Source organism: Ovis canadensis, chromosome 20 (genome assembly GCF_042477335.2).
Source record: "Ovis canadensis isolate MfBH-ARS-UI-01 breed Bighorn chromosome 20, ARS-UI_OviCan_v2, whole genome shotgun sequence".
NCBI lineage: Eukaryota > Metazoa > Chordata > Mammalia > Artiodactyla > Bovidae > Ovis > Ovis canadensis.
The window spans coordinates 18,313,122-18,335,669 of record NC_091264.1 but is presented as its reverse complement, the minus strand read 5'-3'; the positions used below and the strand labels follow the sequence as shown (position 1 = coordinate 18,335,669).

The following is a 22,548-nucleotide window of genomic DNA, read 5'->3' as shown; positions in this document are numbered from 1 at the left end:
ATACACACTTAAATTTTTTAAAAACTAGTGTCTTGAGGATATTGGCTTAATGAAAGATGGTGGAATGATGTTAGGCACGTAGTGTTTGAAGTCCAGAGACCTTGGTGTGAATATTAGTAAGTCACTTATTCTCTGAGACTCAGATTTCCTACTCCCAAATGAGATAATCATGCCTAGAAGTACTTTGGAAACTTCACAGCCTGATACAAATTGCGTTTCTTTAGTGTTTTTGCCAACATTTATAGATTTCTCATAACCGTGGGATAGTATTGATACAGATTCTCTTGAAGGTGTATTTGATAGTATGTAATAGTTCATGTCATCACATCATGCTTCCCTCTTTATAGTTTTTTAAGGCTGAAATATTAAGCTGCATATTATACAAGTCCAACAGTGGATTAAGGTATTGAGAGATGTATTTAAAGTAAAACAGTCTCATAAGTGCAAGCTAAGAAATGACATAATCAACAATAAGAAAAAAATTAAAAAGAATGTAGAGTGAAGAGCTAGGATGTGTACGTATATGTTTACAATTTTTGATGGATGGTATTTTGTCTTTCTGTGTCTCTGATGGAAACAATCTTTTTATTTGTAAACATCTTCAATACCTGTTATATGCAGGCAGACCCTGAGGAAGGTCTGTGGATACTGTGAATTAATAAGAAATGGTATATTCTCTTCAGAAGAGAAGGAAATGCCAACACAATGTAATTGTCTTGTTAGAGGAATGCCTGTGGTGAGATTGGGGCAAAAGAGAGGGCTGTCTGGAGGGCCCAAGGAAGCTTTTCTTTACCAGATGCTCGAGCTGAGGCTGGAATGTGACTAGAGAAGAGTGAGTGGGGCCAGTGGAGGAGCAGGAGCCAGGCGGCAGGTGAAGGCGCCAGTTGTGTGCGCAGCGCGGGGCACACGGCGTCTCTGCTTTCAGAACCGCGGAGGACCGCCTTATTGGGCACAGTTGAGATCGGGTTGAAGAAAGGATAAATTCCCCATGAGAATGTATTGGTTCTTACGTGTTCAAAGTGTACTAAGATGTATAGCTGTTACTTAATAAGGTCATCGAGGTAGTCTGTCAGGAAGTTTGTCACTATGGACATTTAATTCCTTTTCTCCCTTAGACTGAGCCGAAGGGAGGCTCTCAGACAGTGCAGCACTCGCCCACGAGGGCTCCGTCGCTGACGGCGAGCGGCGACGGGGATGAGCCGGGAGCTGCCGCCGGGGAGGCCGCCCGTCCATGCTGGCCGGCGCCTGCGGGGCCCGCTGCGGGCCGCAGCCCCCGTGTGGCTCGCTCCCTGTGCCCTGGCCTGCAGATGGCCTGAGGGTGCGCTTGGGGAGGGAGTGCGCTTGTTCAGAATGTAGCTTCGCTGGCGGTCCGAGGTCTTGTGTTGAAGCAGGGGCTGAGCCCTGTGCCCGTGGCATCTCCAGCGTAGCTGGAGGACGCTCTGTCAGCTTCCTTTCTGTCTGTTCCTCTGCTTTGGATTTCTTTGCTTGTTCTGGTTGCCCCTTTGACCTTTTCTCTCCTCTCCTCAGTTCTTCCTTTTCAGTAGAGCGCCAGAGGTAGAGCAGTGGCCCTCAGGATTGAAGCAATGTTAACTCCCTTTTGCTTTGTTACAACTTCATAGTAGGAGATGCTTAAAAATTCTCCTAAGTTCCGCGGTGGTTTTGGGGGGTTTGGGGGGTGGGTCCTGTATCAAAAGAGAATCAGTCATTCTTCCTGGGAGGGGAATTTTATAAATACAGATACTGGTGATTAACCAAAAGACAAGGTAGGAAGAAGCTTATTGAACTGGTTTGATAGTACGGCCTTCTTCACCAAGTAGTACTTTACAGAATATGGTGTATCTGTATGTGTTTTAAAACTTGTTCATATAAGGCGTATGTTCCATGTACTTTGTAAACAATAGTTTGGGGGTGGGAAGGAAGTTGCTTTGTACAACAGGATTGTTTCTTGGGTTAAAGCTTTGCTGCTGGAGTTGGTAAATAAATATTGTACTGCTTTGCTGTGTTTATTTCTTCTGCTCTGTCTGTATTTGAATATAACATTCTTGAGAAAAATTGTTGCTTTTCAAGATGTTATTTGGGAGTATAGCTTCAGGTACAAGCTAGGTACAAGGGGATTCTGGGAAACAGAACTTAGTCTGGGAGTATAAAGCTCATGAGACCAAACCATGGACCCAAACTTTGAAGGACTGATCAATGAGAAGCAGGCTTTGAAATTGGAGTTTGTGTGAAGTAAGGCATTGTTTCAGGAATTCTGTTCAGCCTGTTGAACTGAGAATGACTTGCCCTAATTCCTGATTAATGTGTTTTTGTTATGTTTGGGCAATAATGTAATGCAGTCATTGTACTTCTAGAGATGAAAAGAAACCCGGAGGGAAAAAGTTAAATACAGTTTACTAAGAAGATTATGTTCCTTTTAGAGACAAAATTTCCACCTGCTTTTGTGAAGGATAGATGTTAAACTTATATTTTTAAAAGGTAAAAAGTAGTGATTTAAACCAAATCCATTGCATTTCCCCTGGGGAAGGAAATGGCCACCCACTCCAGTATTCTTGCCTAGAGAATCCCGTGGAGAGGATCCTGGTGGGCTGCTGTCCATAGGGTTGCACAGAGTCGGACACTACTGAAACGACTGCATGCATGCATTGCATTTCCAAACAGAAGGTTGCAATCTTCAACACTTTTTGTTGTTCATTACATTAACAATTTTATTGCATATTCTGATGTAGAAATATTTGAAAACAGTTTAGAAAAGGAAAAAGTCCCTCTAGACAGAAATAAATACTGTTAACATTTTGATTTTTAGCTTTCTAGATTTGGTTTCTTCTAAGTATTTTTACCAAAAATAGGATCGTTTTCATTTTAAAACAAATACAGGTGATAAGAAAGACATTGAAACATGTATGTTAGAGCTTCTAGGTGGGATTTTTGTGCCGCGTCATTCGCCTGGTTAATGGTTTTGCGGTTCATATAGCAGGTCACAGTTTCATAGCAGCGCTAGAAATTTTAAGTTACCAGGAAATTTTTGTTAGCTCATTAAACTGATTAGTATATGAAAGTATTAATTTCTTCAGTAAAATTTTTGCCTAAATATTGGAATTCTCATTGGACATGATTCCTGATGACCTTTTATGAGCTAAGTTCATAAAAGTTATGAGTTCATGGTCAGAACTGATTTCAAGTTCATTTGAACTGATTTCAAGTTTGAAGCAATGTATTCATCTGTAGCAAAAAGAAAGATCAGGAGAGTGTAGCTAGTTTTTCACAAGGTTAAGTTTATTCAATAAGGAGACTTCTGAGGGAGGTTTTGAAGTATTAGCTTGAATTTGTGTCTTCATTCTTATAAAATAAAGACACAAATTGATACTGGTTCCCTTTTGAAAATGCCCTTACTTGACAAAATGTGCTCAGTCCTGTCTAGCTCTTTGCGACCGCATAGACTGTAGCTTACCAAGCTCCTCTGTCCATGGAATTTTTTAGGCAAGAATACTGGAGCGGATTGCCGTTTCCTACTCCAGGGTACCTTCCTGGCCCAGGGACCACCCTGTGTCTCTTGCACCTCCTACACTGACAGGCAGCCCCTTTACCACTGTGGCACCTGGGAAGCCCCTGTACTCTGTCAGCCAGAAGAGAGAGGAGGGACGTGGCAGAATGAGGGACCCCGCTGTCAGGCTTTGCTCCCTCCCTCGCTCTTGCCCGAGTTAGGACACCCACCACTGAACCCCACTACTGCAGATCAGATGTCAGGAGAAAGCCTTCCTCCTGTCCTGCCCAGGCTGTATGTTTTTAGACTTGGAATTTTGATGGTAACTACCAAACTCCATTAAAAGATAAATATTATCCTTTAGAGCAGAAGAATTCTTGCTTACTGTCTCCTGTATAGGCTTATCTTTTGTGGATATGTGCACTCAGATTTAACCAGTATCCTTAGTCTGCTGCCATTTCTAGGACACAACTCAGATTTGCTTTGTGTGTGAGAGATCTCCTAGTGTCCAGGGGTGAATGTCGACGGGCTGCAGGGGCAGGCCACGGGAACCTGGCTCCCGAGGCTCTGCAGCAGTCTTTCTTCCTTCCTCGGTGTGGCCCTCATTCTGTAACCTTCCAGCTCCTCCACGGATTTGTATGTCAGACTATGTCATTGGAATCATACCTCTGGTTCTCACTTAAAACCATTTTACTTTAAAATTTTCATAGGGACTAACTAGAATCTGCTTTTTCTGGTGTTGAAACTTTCTTAATTCTGTTAGGACCCTACACAGCTTCCCCAGTGGGACGGGGTGGGTGTGGAAGAAAAACTGACTTAGATGTAAGGTATTGACAAGCAGGGACTTTCCTGGTGGTCCAGTGGTTAAGATGCCCCGCTACCACTTCAGGGGCACAGGTTCAATCCCTAGAAACAGATCCTGTGTGCCATGTGGCACAGCCAAAAATATATATATTTATATATGAGCATATAGAGACCCTCCCTCCCCAGTATATTTCATAGGACTTTTCTTTCCTGTGCATATCCCTGCAAATAACACAATGGATACCCTTTCTTGCTGATAATTTGCTATCATTGTGGACTCCAATGTTACTCTGTGCTGCTGCTGCTGCTAAGTTACTTCAGTTGTGTCTGACTCTGCGACCCTATAGACGGCAGCCCACCAGGCTCCCCCGTCCCTGGGATTCTCCAGGCAAGAACACTGGAATGGGTTGCCGTTTCCTTCTCCAATGCATGAAAGTGAAAAGTGAAAGTGAAGTCACTCAGTCGTGTCCGACTCTTAGTGACCCCATGGACTGCAGCCCACCAGGCTCCTCCATCCATGGGATCCAGGCAAGAGTACTGGAGTGGGGTGCCACTGCCTTCTCCAGTGTTACTCTGTAGTAGTATTTAACACAGAAGTTAATCCAGGGTAATCAGAGCAAGTGCTTCAAGAAGAGAATCTACAGCTGTGAATAACTTTCTAAATGAAACATGAAGCACATTGTTCTTACCAGAGCCAGTTCCATTTCTAGTTTGAGAAGTTACATATCTGAAAGCCTGACCTTTCTTAGAAAAATCTCCAAGGGCCTAAACACTTCTTTAGACTATAGGATTTTGAGGAGAATGCCAGATCTAGCCTAGGAAGAGTCCTGGAATTTTGTGAGTTCACCTTAAATTGCAAGCATTGTGGCACTAATGGAATGGTGGAAATTCCCAAACTGAAAAGTATATTAGTCCCTATTCATCTTAGTTCTACAGGAAACCTTTAAGACATTTTCATCTAGCCTACAACTAGTTCAATTTCTGCCCATGTGCCTGATGATACTGAAGCTTTGGTTCTGCGGTTGGGTCACCAACAAGGTGGCCTGCAGTAAGTTTCTCCCTCCTGAGTTCTGATCATTTAAAACTTATTTCTGAACCTGTTGAACCTTTGGATTACCTGTTAAAACTTCTGTCCCAAATAAGGCCTTCTCTGACCTAATTGGTGAATTTCCTAGCATGCATTTTAATATCAGCATTCCCTCTCTTGTGGGATTAAGTGAGATCTGAGGCCAGCTCTCATCTTGGATCACTAACCACGGAAATCCCTGGGACTTGGCTTTCCGGAGAGAGTGGGTGTTCGTAGATAACCCACTCATGCGTGGCTTTAACCAACAACCTTGATCCCCAAACCCAAGTTTGTGGTAGAAAAGTATTAAATGAATATCACCCTGCTGCACATGGTCTGTTTCTTTACCCTTTAAGAGAAAACATTTTTCTTTAAAGTACTTCGGTTTTATCATTTTTAAATGCAAAGATTTCAAAGTTGAAGTTTTTCCTTTCTCTAGCTAGCATTTCTTTTCATCTACTCCTAACAGATTATCTCCCAGATCTGCTTTTCTGCTTGCTTGCTTTTTTGAAAGATTTTTTTAATGTGGACCATTTTTATAGTCTTTGTTGAATTTGTTACAGTATTGCTTCTGTTGTTTATGTTTTGGGCTTTTGGCCATGAGGCCTGTGGGATCTTAGCTCTCCGACCAGAGATCCAGCCCACACCCCTTGCATTGTCCTCTGACTTGTAAAAGGACATTTTGAAGTTGGTAGGATGCCACCTACTATCTGGTGCAGTGATATGGCCATTGGGATGACTCCCAACCAGAGTGATGCTGTGAACACTCTTTATTGCAGAAATGCAGCCTTCACAGAAACCCCAGTCAGTCTTGTTATATGTGTTCACTTCAGTGGAACTCCTGTGTGCCTACGGAATCACACCCACTCCTTGGTTTGCTTGATGCAGCTCAATCCCACTTTAGATAAACTTTGGTTTGTACGTGTGTAATTAATATCTTACTAAACCAGTCTTTCTGGTAGAAAACATTTTTAATAGAGTTTATTTTTTAAGAAAACTTTTATTTTAGATTCACAGCAAGAAAAGAGGAGGAGACTTCCCATATACCTCTGCCCACAATGTATAGCTTCCCTCACTGTCAACTTGCCCCAACATAGTGGTACATCTGGAATAATCAGTGAGCCTGTTGTTGACACATTATCACCCAAAGTCCATCGTTTACATTAGAGTTCACTCTTGGAGTTACACATTCTATGAGTTTGAACAAATGTAGTAAGATACCTACCTGCATAGTGTCATACTGAATAGATTTTCTACCCTAAAAATCCTCTGTACTCTACCAATTCATCCTTCCCTCTCCTGTTCCCCCTGGCAACCACTGATTTTTTTATTTTTAATTGTCACTATAGATTTGCCCTTTTCCAGGATGCCATATAGTTGGAACCATACAGTATGTAGTGTTTCCAGATTGGCTACTTTCATTTAGGAATATGTATTTAGGTGTTCTTCCATGTCTTTTAAAGATTTGGTAGCTCATTTCCTTTTTGTTGTTCTGTCGCTCAGTTATGTTCGACTGTTTGTAACCCCATGGACTGTAGCACGCCAGGCTTCCCTGTCCTTCACCATCTCCTGGAGCTTGTTCAGACTCATGTCCATTGAGTCAGTGCTGCCATCCAACCAGTGATGCTGAGGCCATTGTCCTCTGTCTTCCCCTTCTCCTCTGGCCTTCAGTCTTTCCCAGGATCAGTGTCTTTTCTAATGAGTCAGCTTTTTGCATCAGGTGGCCAAAGTATTGGAGCTTCAGCATCAGTCCTTCCAATGAGTATTTCTTTTTAGCAGTGAATAATACTCCATCATCTGGATATATACAGTTATCCATTTACCTATTGAAGGTGCTTGGTTGCTTCTAAGGTTATGAATAAAACTGCTGTAAATGTCTCATTACAAAGGTTCAGTCAGTTCAGTTCAGTTCAGTCACTCAGTCGTGTCTGACTCTATGCAACCCCATGAATTGCAGCACGCCAGGCTCCCTGTCTATCACCAACTCCCAGAGTTCACTCATACTCACGTCCATCGAGTTGGTGATGCCATCCAGCCATCTCATCCTCTGTCATCGCCCTCTCCTCCTGCCCCCAATCCCTCCCAGCATCAGAGTCTTTTCCAAATCTTTGCATGAGGTGGCCAAAGTACTGGAGTTTCAGCTTTAGCAGCATTCCTTCCAAAGAAATCCCAGGGCTGATCTCCTTCAGAATGGACTGGTTGGATCTCCTTGCGGTCCAAGGGACTCTCAAGAGTCTTCTCCAACACCACAGTTCGAAAGCATCAATTCTTCGGCGCTCAGCTTTCTTCACAGTCCAACTCTCACATCCATACATGACCACCGGAAAAACCGTAGCCTTGACTAGACGGACCTTTGTTGGCAAAGTGATGTCTCTGCTTTTCAATATGCTATTTAGGTTGGTCATAACCTTTCTTCCAAGGAGTAAATGTCTTTTAATTTCATGGCTGCAGTCACCATCTGCAGTGATTTTGGAGCCCCCCAAAATAAAGTCTGACACTATTTCCACTGTTTCCCCATCTGTTTCCCATGAAGTGATGGGACCAGATGCCATGATCTAAGTTTTCTGAATGTTGAGCTCGAAGCCAACTTTTTCACTCTCCTCTTTCACTTTCATCAAGAGGCTCTTTAGTTCTTCTTCATTTTCTGCCATAAGGGTGGTGTCATCTGCATATCTGAGGTTATTGATATTTCTCCCAGCAATCTTGATTCCAACTTGTGTTTCTTCCAGTCCAGCGTTTCTCATGATGTACTCTGCATATAAGTTAAATAAGCAGGATGGCAGTATGCAGTCTTGATGTACTCCTTTTCCTATTTGGAACCAGTCTGTTGTTCCATGTCCAGTTCTAACTGTTGCTTCCTGACCTGCATATAGGTTTCTCAAGAGACAGGTCAGGTGGTCTGGTATTCCCATCTCTTTCAGAATTTTCCACAGTTTATTGTGATCCACACAGTCAAAGGCTTTGGCATAGTCAAAAGAGTAGAAATAGATGTTTTTCTGGAACTCTCTTGCTTTTTTGATGATCCAGCAGATGTTGGCAATTTGATCTCTGATTCCTCTGCCTTTTCTAAAACCAGCTTGAACATCAGAAAGTTCACAGTTCATGTATTGCTGAAGCCTGGCTTGGAGAATTTTGAGCATTACTTCCCTAGCGTGTGAGATGAGTGCAATTGTGTGATAGTTTGAGCATTCTTTGGCATTGCCTTTCTTTGGAATTGGAATGAAAACTGACCTTTTCCAGTCCTGTGGCCACTGCTGAGTTTTCCAAATGTGCTGGCATATTGAGTGCAGCACTTTCACAGCATCATCTTTCAGGGTTTGAAATAGGTGCACTGGAATTCCATCACCTCCACTAGCTTTGTTCGTAGTGAGTTACTTCACCGCTAACTACTGTTTGGTTTATTTGCATGTTGTTTTCTTAGGAAAAGCATGTCATCTGCAAAGAAAGGTTTTATTTCTTCCTTGATTTCTGATTTGGTGTCTGCTATTAATTTGGGGAAATTGTTGTTATTGCTTCAGATGTTTCCTCTGTTCCTTTTTCTTTCTCCTGGCATTCCTATTATGCATTTGCTATATCTTTCGTAACAGTTCTTGTGTGTGTGCTGTGCTTAGTTGCTCAGTTGTGTCCAACTCTTTGTGACCCCATGGACTGTGTCACTCAGTGATGACTATTTGTGATCCCATGGACAGTAGTCTACCAGGCTCCTCTGTCCATGGGGGTTCTGCAGGCAAGAGTACTGGAGTGGGTTGCCATGCCCTTCTCCAGGCCATCTTCCCAACCCAGGGATTGAACCCAGGTCTCCTGCATTGCAGGCGGATTCTTTGCCACCTGAGCCACCAGGGAAGCCCAACAGTTCTTATATATATATGTTTTCTTTTTCCGTCTTTTTTCTGCTGTCTTCCAGTTTTGGAAGTTTCTTTTGATATACTGTCAGGCTCAGAGATTTTTTTCTTTTGTGGTGTGCAGTCTGTGGTGAGCACTGTTCACTTGTGTTGTGGTGTTTTGATGGCTGATTTCTTTTTGGTACTCTTTTAGGATTTCCATCTCTCTTACATTATCTGTTCTTGCATGTTGCCTGCTTTTTCCATTAGGGCTCTCAGCATAGTAATCTTGGTAGTTTTAAATTCCTGGTCTGATAATTCCAACATCCATACCAGCTCTGCCATTCTTTGCTTGCTCTTCAAACTGTAATTCTGCCCTTTGATATGCTTGCAGTTTTCGTTTTGAAAGTGGACATGCTGTCCTAGGTAAAGGAGCTGCAGTAAACAGAAGGGTCGTGCTCTGTGACTGGTCTCAGCCGCGGAGAGCTTGCGTCCCTGGGCTGGAACCGTGTCGGGGCTTCCCAGGCCTTCTGCTCTCCTGGGAGGATGGCTGTTTCTCTCAGGTTGGAGTTTCTCATGAAGTAGCTTCTCTGAAAGGCACACATCAATAAGAACTTAATGCTCTTGACATATTTCAAAATACTCACTTTTTTCTCCCCCCACTGGAAACATGATGGGATTTTTCTTCAGTTGTCACTGAGGACCTGGTAAAGCTTCTGTAGGGCCTCACGAGAGGGTGAGGCCCTCCCATGACTGAGTTCCTCTGGCATTTAAGTCTGGTTAAAACTTGCCCACACTGAGCTCCCAGTGCCCGGTCAGTTCCAGGCCAGGTCCCCACACCAGCACTGGTCCCACTGAGCTTTCCATGGGTTTCTGCTCTACTCAGTTGACTTCACAGTTCATTCAAGCTTTTTACTTGTTATAATTGAGTGGCTATTTCTAAGCTTCTTCCTTGTATGTTGGGCCAGAAAACAGAAATTAGAACATTTCTTTTTAATCAATAATTTCTCTTAGATGCATACTGTCCAGGAATTGCTAAAAATCCAGAGCCAAGAGTGTTTGCACTGTCAGACCTTTTAGTGGGTAGACTAATGGCTCAAAATTACCTTACAGGCTAAGAGCAAAGCAGAGCCAAACTTTTCAGTATCCAGATGGTTATAAAGGAAATAAAGATGGGACTTCTCTAGTAGTCCAGTGGTTAAGAATCCACCTTAGAATGCAAGGGACACCATTCTAGGAAGATCCCACATGGCACAGAGCAGCTAAGCCCATGGGCCATACCTGCTGTGGCCCGCACTCTAGAGCCACCAAGCTGCAACTATGGAGGCTGTGTGCTGTGACCGCTGAAGCCCCCGTGCCTTAGAGCCTGTCCTCAGTAAGAGTAGCCTCCACTTGCTGCAGCTAGAGAAAGCCCATGTGCAGCAACAGAGACCCACTGCAGCCAAAAAATAAATGAATAAACCTAAAAAGAGAAGGATATAAGGATGATTGATAGGTTATATAACTTTGTGAAAATCAAAGGTGCTGGTTGGTGATTAGCTGTCCTGCAGACTACCACAATTTACACATAAACAAGACAAGTTCTTAGAAATTTGATAATATTAAAAATAAATAGTTCCTTAATCAACAAGGAGCTGCTGTGTAACACAGGGAACTCAGTATTTTGTAACAACCTATATGGAAAAAGAATCTGAAAAGAATGGATATTTGTATATGTATAAATGAATCACTTTGTTGTATACCTGAAACTAACACAACATTGTAAATCACCTATGCCCCAATATAAAATAAAAATTAAATTTTAAAAAGTAAGTGGTTCTTTTTAGTTTTTTGGCTGTACTACATGGCATGCGGACTCTTAGCTTCCTGACTGGGGATCAAACCCATGCCCCCTGCAGTGGAAGCACAGAGTCTTAACCATTGGACTGCCAGGGAAATTCTGTAAATGGTTCTTTAGTAACTCTTCAGTAAATGGATATATGTAATCCCAAAGCTAATTTTGTTAGCTAAAAGGAATAAAATTGTTTTCAATTATAGGATAAGCATAAAGACCATATTGACCATCAGAAGGATAAAGTCGCCTTGACTCTGGCACGCCTAGCCCGCCATGTTGAAGTGGAGAAACAGCAGAAAGAAGAAAAGAATAGGGCATTCAGGGTATGTGGCTGCTTTCATTGATGTTTTACCAGATTATAGAATTGTTTGTAAGAAAGTTAAATAGATACTTATGTAATCAAAAGACACATAATTGGATATAAGTTCAGCATGAAATCTGCTCATGATTTAGTAGTAGTTCATGATGGCTTTTTATATCTGTTTCTGTTTGTTGGATTTTGATCATATATGTATACAGACCAAAAAAAAAAAGAAAAAGTAGACTTGAGTGGACTTTATTTTGGGAATTTAAATTCATGGGATTATATAAGTTTCTAGTTACTTTATCACAGTTTATCAGGGCTTCTGTAGATACAAGCTGTTAAAGTTTATTTTCTACGCAGTAGAGCCAGACCACTTTCACTTCACCCTCTTCCTTCGATTATTGAATTACGGCAGTAGAAGATGAAGCCTGATTTAGAATCTTGCATGATATAAACCATTTCAAACTTTGACTTGCTTTATAGAAGGTTACCAAATGAAATTACCTTAGAGAACTCTCCCAATACTGCCAGATGTCTATTAGAGTAAAATTTTGGACAATTGGGTAAAAAAACTTTCTCTTGGGAGTTTAAAAATGGAAGTACAAATCACAGCATAATTTTACCATGTATGTTTTTGCTTCCTTGTTCCGTTGGTTATTATAAAGGAATTTATATATTTCTGTCACCTTTGTTTTAGTATCTCCTTAATCTAATGTAAAATACCTTAATCTTTGAATTTAGAAGTACCTTTGTTTGGGGACTTTTATTAATACTTCATAATGTAATGCCAATTAAACTAGAGGATAGTATTCTAATTATACGTTTAAAATGCTTAATACATTAGTGATATTTTTTTAAAAAAAAAGATTATTTCTTTCCTGACAGAGACAGTATTCATTTTTAAGGAAGCTTCTTTCCGCAAATTACATTAAGTGTGTGTGTATGGGGAAAGTCTCTGAGAGAGGAGTGGTTATCAAGATATCCTCTTTTTCTACCCATTTCCTCAGTGATGCTCACTGCTTCTGTGGTGAGTTCAGAGTAGTTGCTGTGACAGCAAGGGTTTTTCTCAAGGATAGTTTCAGCTTTTACCTTTGCAAACGTTCATTCATTGTGTTAAAGATTTTAGCTTGTTGTTGGAGAAAGTTTTTTAAAACTGAAATTCTTGCTTACCCAATTTTAAAGAATGCAATTTTCTGGATTTCTTTCTTAGAAAGTGACTCACACAGGTTCTGTAGCTCTTTGCTTGCTATCCATTCATGATTTTTTGAAAATTTGGTTCTCCTTTATATACAGCTTATTAAAAAAAATATTGATAGATGACAGAAAACAAAAAACAAAATAAACTACCTAGAAAGAAAGATAATAAAACTAATTCTTGAAGAATTGTGGTAGGTGTTAACTCTGACTACAGAGTATAGTAGAAAACGTCTTCCAGCTCGTCTAGGCCTTTTGATTTTTGGTGTCTCACTGTTAAAGTGTATTGTCCATCTTTTTAGACAGAAATTTTTTTTTAATCTATTAAAATCTTCATTGTATAAATCACTTTCAGAGATAATGTGTTGTGCTTGACTAGTTGACCAGTTACCAGCTTTGCTTGTTGATATTCCAGGAGTTAAAATGACTCACAAGAGAGGATGTGCCCCTAACATGTATAGGAATAGCTATATAATGCATATGAGCATCTTTGGAGAATTAGTACTCTATGGCTATACTTAGAACAGTGTTGTGTAGCTGATTTTTTTTCTGATTACAATCTTGAATCTCCCTGTCCCCCTCTTAACTGTGCTGACAGAAGATCCTGTTACATTGCTAACAAGGTCATTCAGTATCCAGGTCTGTTTCTTGCAAATCTAGCGTTTGTGGCTTTGTTATTTCTTTTTAAGGATATAAAAACCTTTTTGAGATACAGTATGGTATACTGGTTAAGTGCATGAGTTCTAGAATCAGATTAGAGAATGAAAGTTTAAATCTGGCATTGTTATTTGTCCTTGTGCAATTTATTTGATCTTCCTATGCCTCAGTTTTCCCATTATAAAATGGGAACCATACTGGTACCCATCTTACAGAGTTATTGAGAAAATAAGATCTAAGATGCTTTAAGAATAGTGCCTGGCACATGGTAAGTGGTTAATAAGCGTTAATTGTTATTAGGTTGGTGCAAAAGTAATTGCAGTTTTGCATTGTTGAATGTTGCCATTTGATATTGAAATACATTCTTAAACAAATGTGGTTATGTTATGCATCATTTTAATGCACATTTCCTACTATATTTTTTTTCTGATATCTTACTGTTTATTTTATATGTATTTAGACTGGAAAATGATATTAGACTAAAAGCAAATTCAAGCGATTTTCTTACTCGAGTTCAAACGGTTCATTAAGCAGCAGAGACAACTTGTAACATCGACAACGCAGTTGGTGCAGGAACTGCTAACGAACGTATAGTGCAGTGCTGATTCGAGAAGTTTTGCAGAGAAGACCAGAGCCTTGAAGATGAGGAGTGTAGTGGCCAGCCAACGAAAGTTGACAGTGACCAACTGAGAGCCTTTATTGAAGCTGATCCTCTTACAACTACACAAGTTGCTGAAGAGCTCAACATGGACAGTTTTATGGTCGTTCAGCATCTGAAGCAAATTGGAGAGGTGAAAAAGCTCAATAAAGTGGGTGCCTCGTGAGCTGACCAAATAAAAAATACTGTTGCTTTGAAGTGTCTTCTCTTATTCTATGCAATAACAATGAATCACTTCTGGATTGGATTATGACATGCAATGAAAAGTGGATTTTTATGACAACCAGTGACGACCAGCTTAGTGGTTGGGCTGAGAAGCAGCTCCAAAGCACTTCCCAAAGTCCAGCTTGCACCAAAAAAGTCATGATCACTGTTTGGTAGTCTGCTGCCAGTCTGATCCACTACAGCTTTCTCAATCCCAGTGAAACCTTCCATCTTAGAAGTATGCTTAGCAAATCAATGAGATGCACCGAAAACTGCAGTGCCTGGCACCAGCATTGGTCAACAGAAAGGGGTCCAGTTCTTCTCCATGACAACATTGGACTATACATTGCACAACCAGCACTTCAAAAGTTGAACTAATTGGCTACAAAGTTTTGCCTCATCCACCATATTCACCTGATGCCTCACCAACCGACTACCACTTTGTTCAAGCATCTCAACAACTTTTTGCAGCGAAAACACTTCCACAACAGCAAGAGGCAGAAAATGTTTCCCAAGAGTTTGCTGAATCCCAAAGCATGGATTTTTATGCTATAGGAATAAACATTTCTTGTTGGCAAAAATGTGTTGATTGTAATCTTTCCTATTTTGATTAATAAAGATGTGTTGAGCCTAATTATAATGATTTAAAATTCATGGTCTGAAACCACAATTACTTTTGTACCAACCTATAGATACAGCATGATTAGAGTATGCAAATAGATTCATCAGTAACATAACCAGAAAGATTTAGAGACTGTAAAAGTCTAAAGCATCTAGTTTAGTAGTTGGCACTGGACCACTGCCTGTTCTTGTAAATAAAGTTTTATTGGAACATAGCCATGCCCATTTGTTTACATATTATCTATGGCTGTGTTTGTGCTGCAGCAGCAGAGTTGAGTAGTTGCAAAAGAGACTGTATGGGCTGCAGAGCCTTAAATATTTATCCTGTGGCCCTTTATGGAAAAAATCTTTGATCTAGATGGAGTAGATGTTTTGTACTGGTACATGTTAAGTACTAATGAGGGTCTGCTCTTACACTGTTCATTGAACAAATATTTAATAGGCTTCTGTATACTTCAGACTACATGTGGAACATTTGAAAAAAAGTGTTTTAAAATGTAAGGATGAAAATAATCATTCGTATTTCCATTCCAGAGATAACCATTGACATTTATCATATTTATCGTCTGCCTTTTTCCCTCTCTGCAGGCAGAGTTACATATCGCTTGAAATAATCTTTGCTTATATTTGACCCTATTCATTTAATACTGTTTGGTAACATACTTGATATCAAAAGTATATTCCTAATTCATTGAAAAGTTTGGTTAGTGTTTCTAATGACTTTCATGAAATGTACACACCATAATTTACTTAAACAGTACCCTGTTGTTGGAGATTAAGTTGTTGCACACTTTGTGCAAATATAGATGACATTGGGATCAACATCTTATTTAGAGCAGGAAACTTTGGTTTGACTTAGCTCCTTAGGATAGAGTTCTAGACTTGGAGTTACAGGTATAAAGGATAATCAGTATTTTCTGATCACTGTTGTGACAAACTCATTTTCTTAAGGAAACAAGATTAGTAATCACAGTTTAATTGATTTTTTTTCTTAATATCTTTAGGAAAAAATCGATTTTCAGCATGCTCATGGGCTACAAGAATTGGAATTTATTCAAGGACATTCTGATACAGAAGCAGCCAGACTGTGTGTGGACCAGTGGTTAAAAATGCCAGGTATTCTTTAGAGACCAGAGGCTTCCCTGAAGCCCTAAGGCATTGTGTCTGTTTAGTCAGTTGCTAGTAAGTGTATAAAGTATTGAAATTTACTTAACTGGAGGCCTGCTTTACCTACCAGTTGTCTTCCTATTTTGGCAAAAGTGTATTTTGAATAAAAGTGATCCTTGAGCTGATTAGATATTGCTCATTTATTCATTCATGTGTGTCCTACATGAAATAGTACTATGTGAGGCTATGTGAAGGTGTGTAACAGGTTATTTGAGGTCAGGATTCTGTAAGGAAATGAATTTAAGCTGAGATAGAAATGATTAGCATTTACTTATTTATTTGTCCATGCAACTTGTGTAGATATTTTGTTGGAAGTGTTGACATTGGAGGCTCATCTAAAGCAGTGGGTAGCTTCTTCATTAATAACTCTACAGACCTGAGATTCCTGGAAGAATTACTGTGGAGCATTTTCCTTCCACCAGATAATTTGGTAAAATTTTTGAGTCAGTAGGACAGTCCCTTGGGGTTCCCTGGTGGTTCAGACAGTAAAGAATCTGCTTGCAATGTGGGAGACTTGGATTCGATCCCTGGGTTGGGAAGATCACTTGGATAGGGAATGGCAACCCTCTCCAGTATTCTTGCTTGGAGAATCCCATGGAAAGTGGAGCCTGGCAGGCTACAGTCCATGGGGTTGCAAAGAGTCAGACATGACTGAGCAACTAACACTTTCAGGATAGTCCCATCATGGCAGCTTTTCTAGCCTGTCTTGTACAAGACCCACTGAGCCCTTAGAGGCTTGGGTTACTCACAGAAACCTTAGCTGTGGATTTAATCCAGCCAAAAGTTTAGTTGCAAAAAGTCTTAGAAATAATCTTTGTATGCAGTGCTCAACTTTGAACCTGGATATCTTGTTCTGTAGTTTTCAGAGCGCTTTTCTTTGAACAGAATAAAATTGCCACTTTTAAAATAATTCCAATAATTTGTAGGTATTTTGACGCTTGGCTACTCCCTGACACTGCATTTCCTTCTTATCTCCCAGTATGTTTGTGCCTGGCAAACTCCCCCCTTGCCCTATCCTCCCTCTTAAATGCCTTTAACTTTTTCTTACTTGCCCGTGTGGTTAGCCACAGACAAGTAAGTACTACATTCAGTACTAGAGGGTGCTAGGTTTTTTAGTCTGCCTAAGTTTGATTGCCCAGTTGTCTTTGATGCCACAGTGTTTTATTCACTTTTTGCCTATAGTTTTTACCCTGTTGTGTTGGATTGATATGTTTACATATCTGTGTCTTTTACTAGATTTATATGTTATGGAGACAGAGGCTAAGCCTAATTAATTTTTTTAGTGTCAGTGCCTAAGAAGGCTCTGCACAGAGATGTCCAGTAAGTGTTGGTTGAATATTATACCAGAGTGGGCAATGAATATTTGCATATGAACACAGAAAGGAAGCCTAGAACCATGTTCCAAATGTGACTGTCATTCAACTAAACAAAAGAATTGTTTGGTATTCCAAACCTACTTGAGAAAAGTTTACTTGAAAATTGCTGTCTTTAGCTATATCAGAATCACTTGGGAGTCTTAAATACATGTTTGGGCCTCACTTCTAGAGGGTATCTGTAGATTTGGGAAGATTTTGATACAAAAATGGTGTAGAACTACAAGGCTTACAAGATCTCTTGTAAAATTGTTTCTCTCATATGAATCTAACACTTTCAAGTCTTGTCTAGAATGATTGTTGGGTCAGTAATATATCCCTTTAGGCCTAATCTCTGGCTTTCAGGTTGTCAGAATATTTTCAGTTCAGTTCAGATCAGTTCAGTCGCTCACTTGTGTTCGACTCTTTGTGACCCCGTGAATCGCAGCACGCCAGGCCTCTCTGTCCATCACCATCTCCCGGAGTTCACTCAAACTCAACGTGCATTGAGTCGGTGATGCCATCCAGCCATCTCATCCTCTGTCGTCCCCTTCTCCTTCTGCCCCCAATCCCTCCCAGCATCAGAGTCTTTTCCAGTGAGTCAACTCTTCACATGAGGTGGCCAAAGTACTGGAGTTTCAGAATATTTTAATTCACTGTAAATTGAATTCATGAACATCTGAGTATATATTTTTCTGAGTGGATCAAGTGGGAACAGATGACTCAGTTAGCTGTCTTTATAATTCTTGTCAAGATGTGGTACTGTAGATCACTTCAGGTCACACCTGGTTCATTGGCGGCTGATAAGCTTGTGCTGTGAATTAAGGTCTTTAGTTACATTCTTTTTATGTGGTGGTTTTATCTTCTTGCTTGGTCCCTGCCACACTGTAGCACTGAAGAGTTAGGGGGCTCTTGCTGGCATAGTGGCTTTAGCACTGGGCTGTACTTGCTGTGGTGCCATTTCTTTGAGGAGCGGAGAGCTGGGGAAAACAGAGATGTCTTTTTGCTATCAATTATAAAAAGTGAGATTCTACTTCTCAATAGCATTAAGGGACTCCATTCAATCTATTCCAAAGTATCCAGCCATTATAATTCAGTTCTTTGATTAGAAGTAGTGTAAGGACATTATAATTATTCAAGCTTTGGAAATCCAACTTTTTTATAGATATTTATAGTTAGACCAGTTTCCACACATTTGAATACTTAGTCATTTAAAAACAACACGCTATACTATTTAAGGAAAAGAGCTGTTTAAATCTCTCTGTATTTTGCCTTTCCCTGGATAAAGCTTATTTTCTTCTAATTGATTGCTTTCTCCACTTTAATTTTTATCTAGAACCTCTATGGCTAAGTAAAGGTCATAATAGGCAACACCTGGGATGTGGATGGACAGTAAAAATTAGTCTTAATTCTGACTGCATTAAAAAATGAAAGCAAAAAAAGGTGTATTGTCATTAGTTTTTCTTTGAATATGATTAATGCTGTATTAGTCCTTTTTTATTGATAGAACACATTTATAAGCATTTTGACAGCATTTAATAGAGCCATTTCTTCCATAAACAGAAGAGCATTGAAACCTTCAACATAGATAACCATTTGGGGATCTTAACTAGATGATGTTGAAGGTATAACATTTTATTCCAGTTAAATGCTTAAGGACTTGGTAGAAATTGCCATAAAGATAAATACACAATTTTTTGTTATATGAAGTATTCAAAGTATTTGAGTGAAACAAGTTATAAGAAATAATAATAATCAAACTATGTATCAGAATCCTCCTAGCACTTTTTAAATTCTTTGTTTATAGAACTTAACTCTAAATTTTTCACTATACAACATGCATTGGGAGTTTGCCTGGAAACAGAATTTGGCTGAGGCTGGAAAGTTGTGTGACGGTAAGACCAAGATTATGATGGAAAGGGATAATCTTCACCAGATAAAAGGACTGGTGAAGGCATTCTCCTTGTCCTCCCCATTCCCATCCCGTCTCAGTTACAGCCTGTATAACTGAACCTTATAATGTGTGTAAGATACTTAAAAGAGAAAATAAGAATTAGAAGAAAAAATCTTTGTCAGCTTATATAAATGAACAGAAGGGAGGCAGGTACAGTGGTTGTAGAGCAACTGGTTTTCTGAAAGAGTCCATCTCTGACATTTCTTGGCTGTTGAACTCACGGGAACAGTTCTTTTCCTCAAGATAATATTACTTGGAGATCTTAATGGCTTTCCTTGTCCCAAATAGCTATTTATTTGTAGGTTGTTATATCTTTTGTAAGAAAGTTTGTAAGCACTTAATTACTAGTAGGATCACCCATTTGATGCTGCCCAGAAGGCGATGGCACCCCACTTCAGTACTCTTGCCTGGAAAATCCCATGGACGAAAGAGCCTGGTGGGCTGCAGTCCATGGGGTCGATATGAGTCGGACACAACTGAGCGACTTCACTTTCACTTTTCACTTTCATGCATTGGAGAAGGAAATGGCAACCCACTCCAGTGTTCTTGCCTGGAGAATCCCAGGGATGGGGGAGCCTGGTGGGCTGCCGTCTATGGGGTCGCACAGAGTTGGACACGACTGAAGTGACTTAGCAGCAGCAGCAGCAGCAGCAGTGTTTTTCTGTTGTTTTTTCATAATTTTGATTACCACTCCAAAGGACAGTTACCTGAAATAGGAACTTAAGAGTTTATATTCTGATGATACAGGACTCAAAACAGGCACAATTAATTCTGGAACAAAAGGTTCATTCCGAAGAGGAAGCCAAATTCGAGCATCTGGGAAACCAATTTCATGTCCCATAATGCACTGTAACAAGGAATTTGATAATGGGCACCTTCTCTTAGGACATTTGAAAAGGTAAGTGTGATGTTCAGAACAGTGGGTGCTGAAGGTGAACTGAGAGCGTGAGGCACCTCTGCCATTGTGATTGTAGCTTTATATTCCAAACTCCTACGGTAATTTACATTTCTTAGGCTTCCTAGGAGGCTTGAAGTCAGATTATTCTAGTGATATTCAGTCCTAATATGTTTCATAAAATTCTGACCAGACTCTTTGCATTGATGTACATTTGGATCAGTTTTACAGAAATTCAGTCCATTAGCAAATTTTAAGAGACACAAAGCATTTACAGATATGTGGGCTAGCCCAAAGAAAGATAATATGTCATTGCAAAGTAAATGCTAAAGGCAAACCAAGTGTAGCAAAGTTAATAATAAATGTTTTATTTATGAGAGCCATGATTTACTGAATTTTGAATAGTAGAGCTTGAGAAAGTAAATATCAAGAGAAGGCAATATTAAAGGAGTTAAACAGTCCTCACCTTCGTAGTCTCCCCTTCTTATAGGTTGAAGAGGGGAGTTGAGAGTTTGGGGCTCTCGACCCTCTCCAGATGTCTCACCCTGCTTATGCCTGACCCTGCTGTGAGAGCCTTCTGGAGAGGGGTTCAGTATTCTACAGATAACTGTATTTTAAGTGTTTTTAATTTTTAAAAAGTCTTTGAGGCAGTTTTCAATGACACAAATTTGTTAAATGATTAAAATGACATTAAAAGGATTAAAAGCCATTTTTAGGAAATAGGTGTGTACCAGAAAGCTTGACATTACATTATTATTCTAGTGATTCATTTACAATTATTTCTGAGTTTTATTTTGTTCCTTGCAAGAAGAAATGGATAATGGCTGTACAGTTTTCAGACTGGAAGTTAACCAATTTGGCGAAATATGCTTAAATCCATTTTATTGTATCTTGAGTACTTTTTTGAAATTTTAAGCTGTTGGTCACTGTTTCAAGAGATAGCATGGTATACGAGAACCACTTGATATTTCTTGAATATAAAGAACGTTATTTAATACTTCAGTAGAAGAAGTGTAAACACTTGAATATGTGTGTCTAACTTAACAAATGAAGCAACTTAGTGCTGCCTCTAGAATATGTCAGATTTTCTAATTTCACCTCTGTTTTGCCAAGTAGGTTCGACCACTCTCCGTGTGACCCAACAATTACCCTGCATGGGCCTTCCGTCAGCTCCTTTGCTTGTGTAGTATGTTATAAAAATTTTGTTACTCAGCAGCAGTATAGGGATCACCTTTTTGCTACGGTAAGAACATGTCCTAAGGTAAGAATAGGTATTCTTTTTCTAGAGATCCGTGGGGTGTTTTCTTGCTGTTCTTAAGCTTGCAGTCCATAGTGATGCACCTAAGGATCAAAATTGTGATTGTCTGTGATAAATGAAATGATTTGAAACGTTATTGTGGGCAGTTAACCCTGATAGCTGAAAGCTAACAGTCCTAAAGATTATCATTGAAACTCTTTTTATTGAATTGCTGTATGAAATTGACTTACTTTGTTCAAGATGTTCTGTGAGTAAATCACATGATATCAGAATGGTATTCTTAAGGACACTGCTGTTCAGTACTGGTTGACATGTCGGAGCCATGTAGTCAGTGATGATCCTTTATCAATGCTGGTATTAGGAGATCAGGTATTTAAAAGGTTGTGTTACATGACTCACATTGTGTGAAATCTCAAGGGACATGAGATTGATTCATACTATTAGCAAATTCAGTGTAGTAAAGAGCCCTGTAATAAGTGTTTATCAAACTTGATATTATTAGCAGGTATCTGACTTATTAATGTTACAAAATGTTAATTACGTGATATTTTCACTCTGGAAAAGTTTTAAAATACTAACAAAAAGAAAGGAAATAAGAAACCCCCTTTAAAAAAATTTATTAAAGTATAGTTGATTTACAGTGTTGTGTTAATGTCTGTTGTGCAGCAGAGTATTGTTATACATATATAGACATTTCTTTGCATATTCTTTTCCATTATTGTTTATCTCAGTATATTGAATATAGTTCCCTGTGCTATTCAGTAGGACCTTGTTTATCTATTCTAAGTATTATAATTTGCATTTACTAACCTTAAACTCCCAATCCATCCCGTTTCCACCCCCTCTCCCCCATGGCAACCACTGGGAAATCACTCTAATGTCACTATAGAGATAAGCATTATTAACATTTATATATATATTTCTGTTATTTCTCCATACATAAATATTTTTATATAAGATAAGGTATCTAAATTATTTCATAATTTAAAACAGCAGTGTGTTGTAAGCATAAATGTTTAAATGTTGAATCAGTATGTACATTTAAAATAAGTGAATGGCATTCTGTATGACTATAATTTATTTACTTATTTATTAGTGATTGGCTGTGCTGGTCTTCGCTGCTGTGTGGGTTTTCTGTATGACGATATTTATTTACTTGTGGTTGGCTGTGCTGGTCTTTGTTGCTGCGTGGGTTTTCTGTAGCGTGCGGGCTTCTCACTGTGGTGCTTCACTTGCTACAAAGCATGGGCCCTTGGGTGCAGGGGCTTCAGGAATTGC

The 22,548-nt window shown here is 39.6% G+C and overlaps 1 protein-coding gene across 5 annotated transcripts in view; it reads left to right on the top strand.

Moving 5' to 3' along the window:
* Positions 1-22,548, top strand: part of ZNF451 (zinc finger protein 451) — a 126,190-nt gene that overhangs the window by 45,667 nt on the left and 57,975 nt on the right. For all 5 annotated transcript variants that reach the window (XM_069564065.1, XM_069564064.1, XM_069564061.1 and 2 more), the window contains exons 4-7: positions 11,210-11,329; positions 15,649-15,760; positions 19,865-20,015; positions 21,129-21,255. In XM_069564065.1, the coding sequence (XP_069420166.1) occupies positions 11,210-11,329; positions 15,649-15,760; positions 19,865-20,015; positions 21,129-21,255 (510 nt within the window). The remainder of the gene's footprint in view (positions 1-11,209; positions 11,330-15,648; positions 15,761-19,864; positions 20,016-21,128; positions 21,256-22,548) is intronic.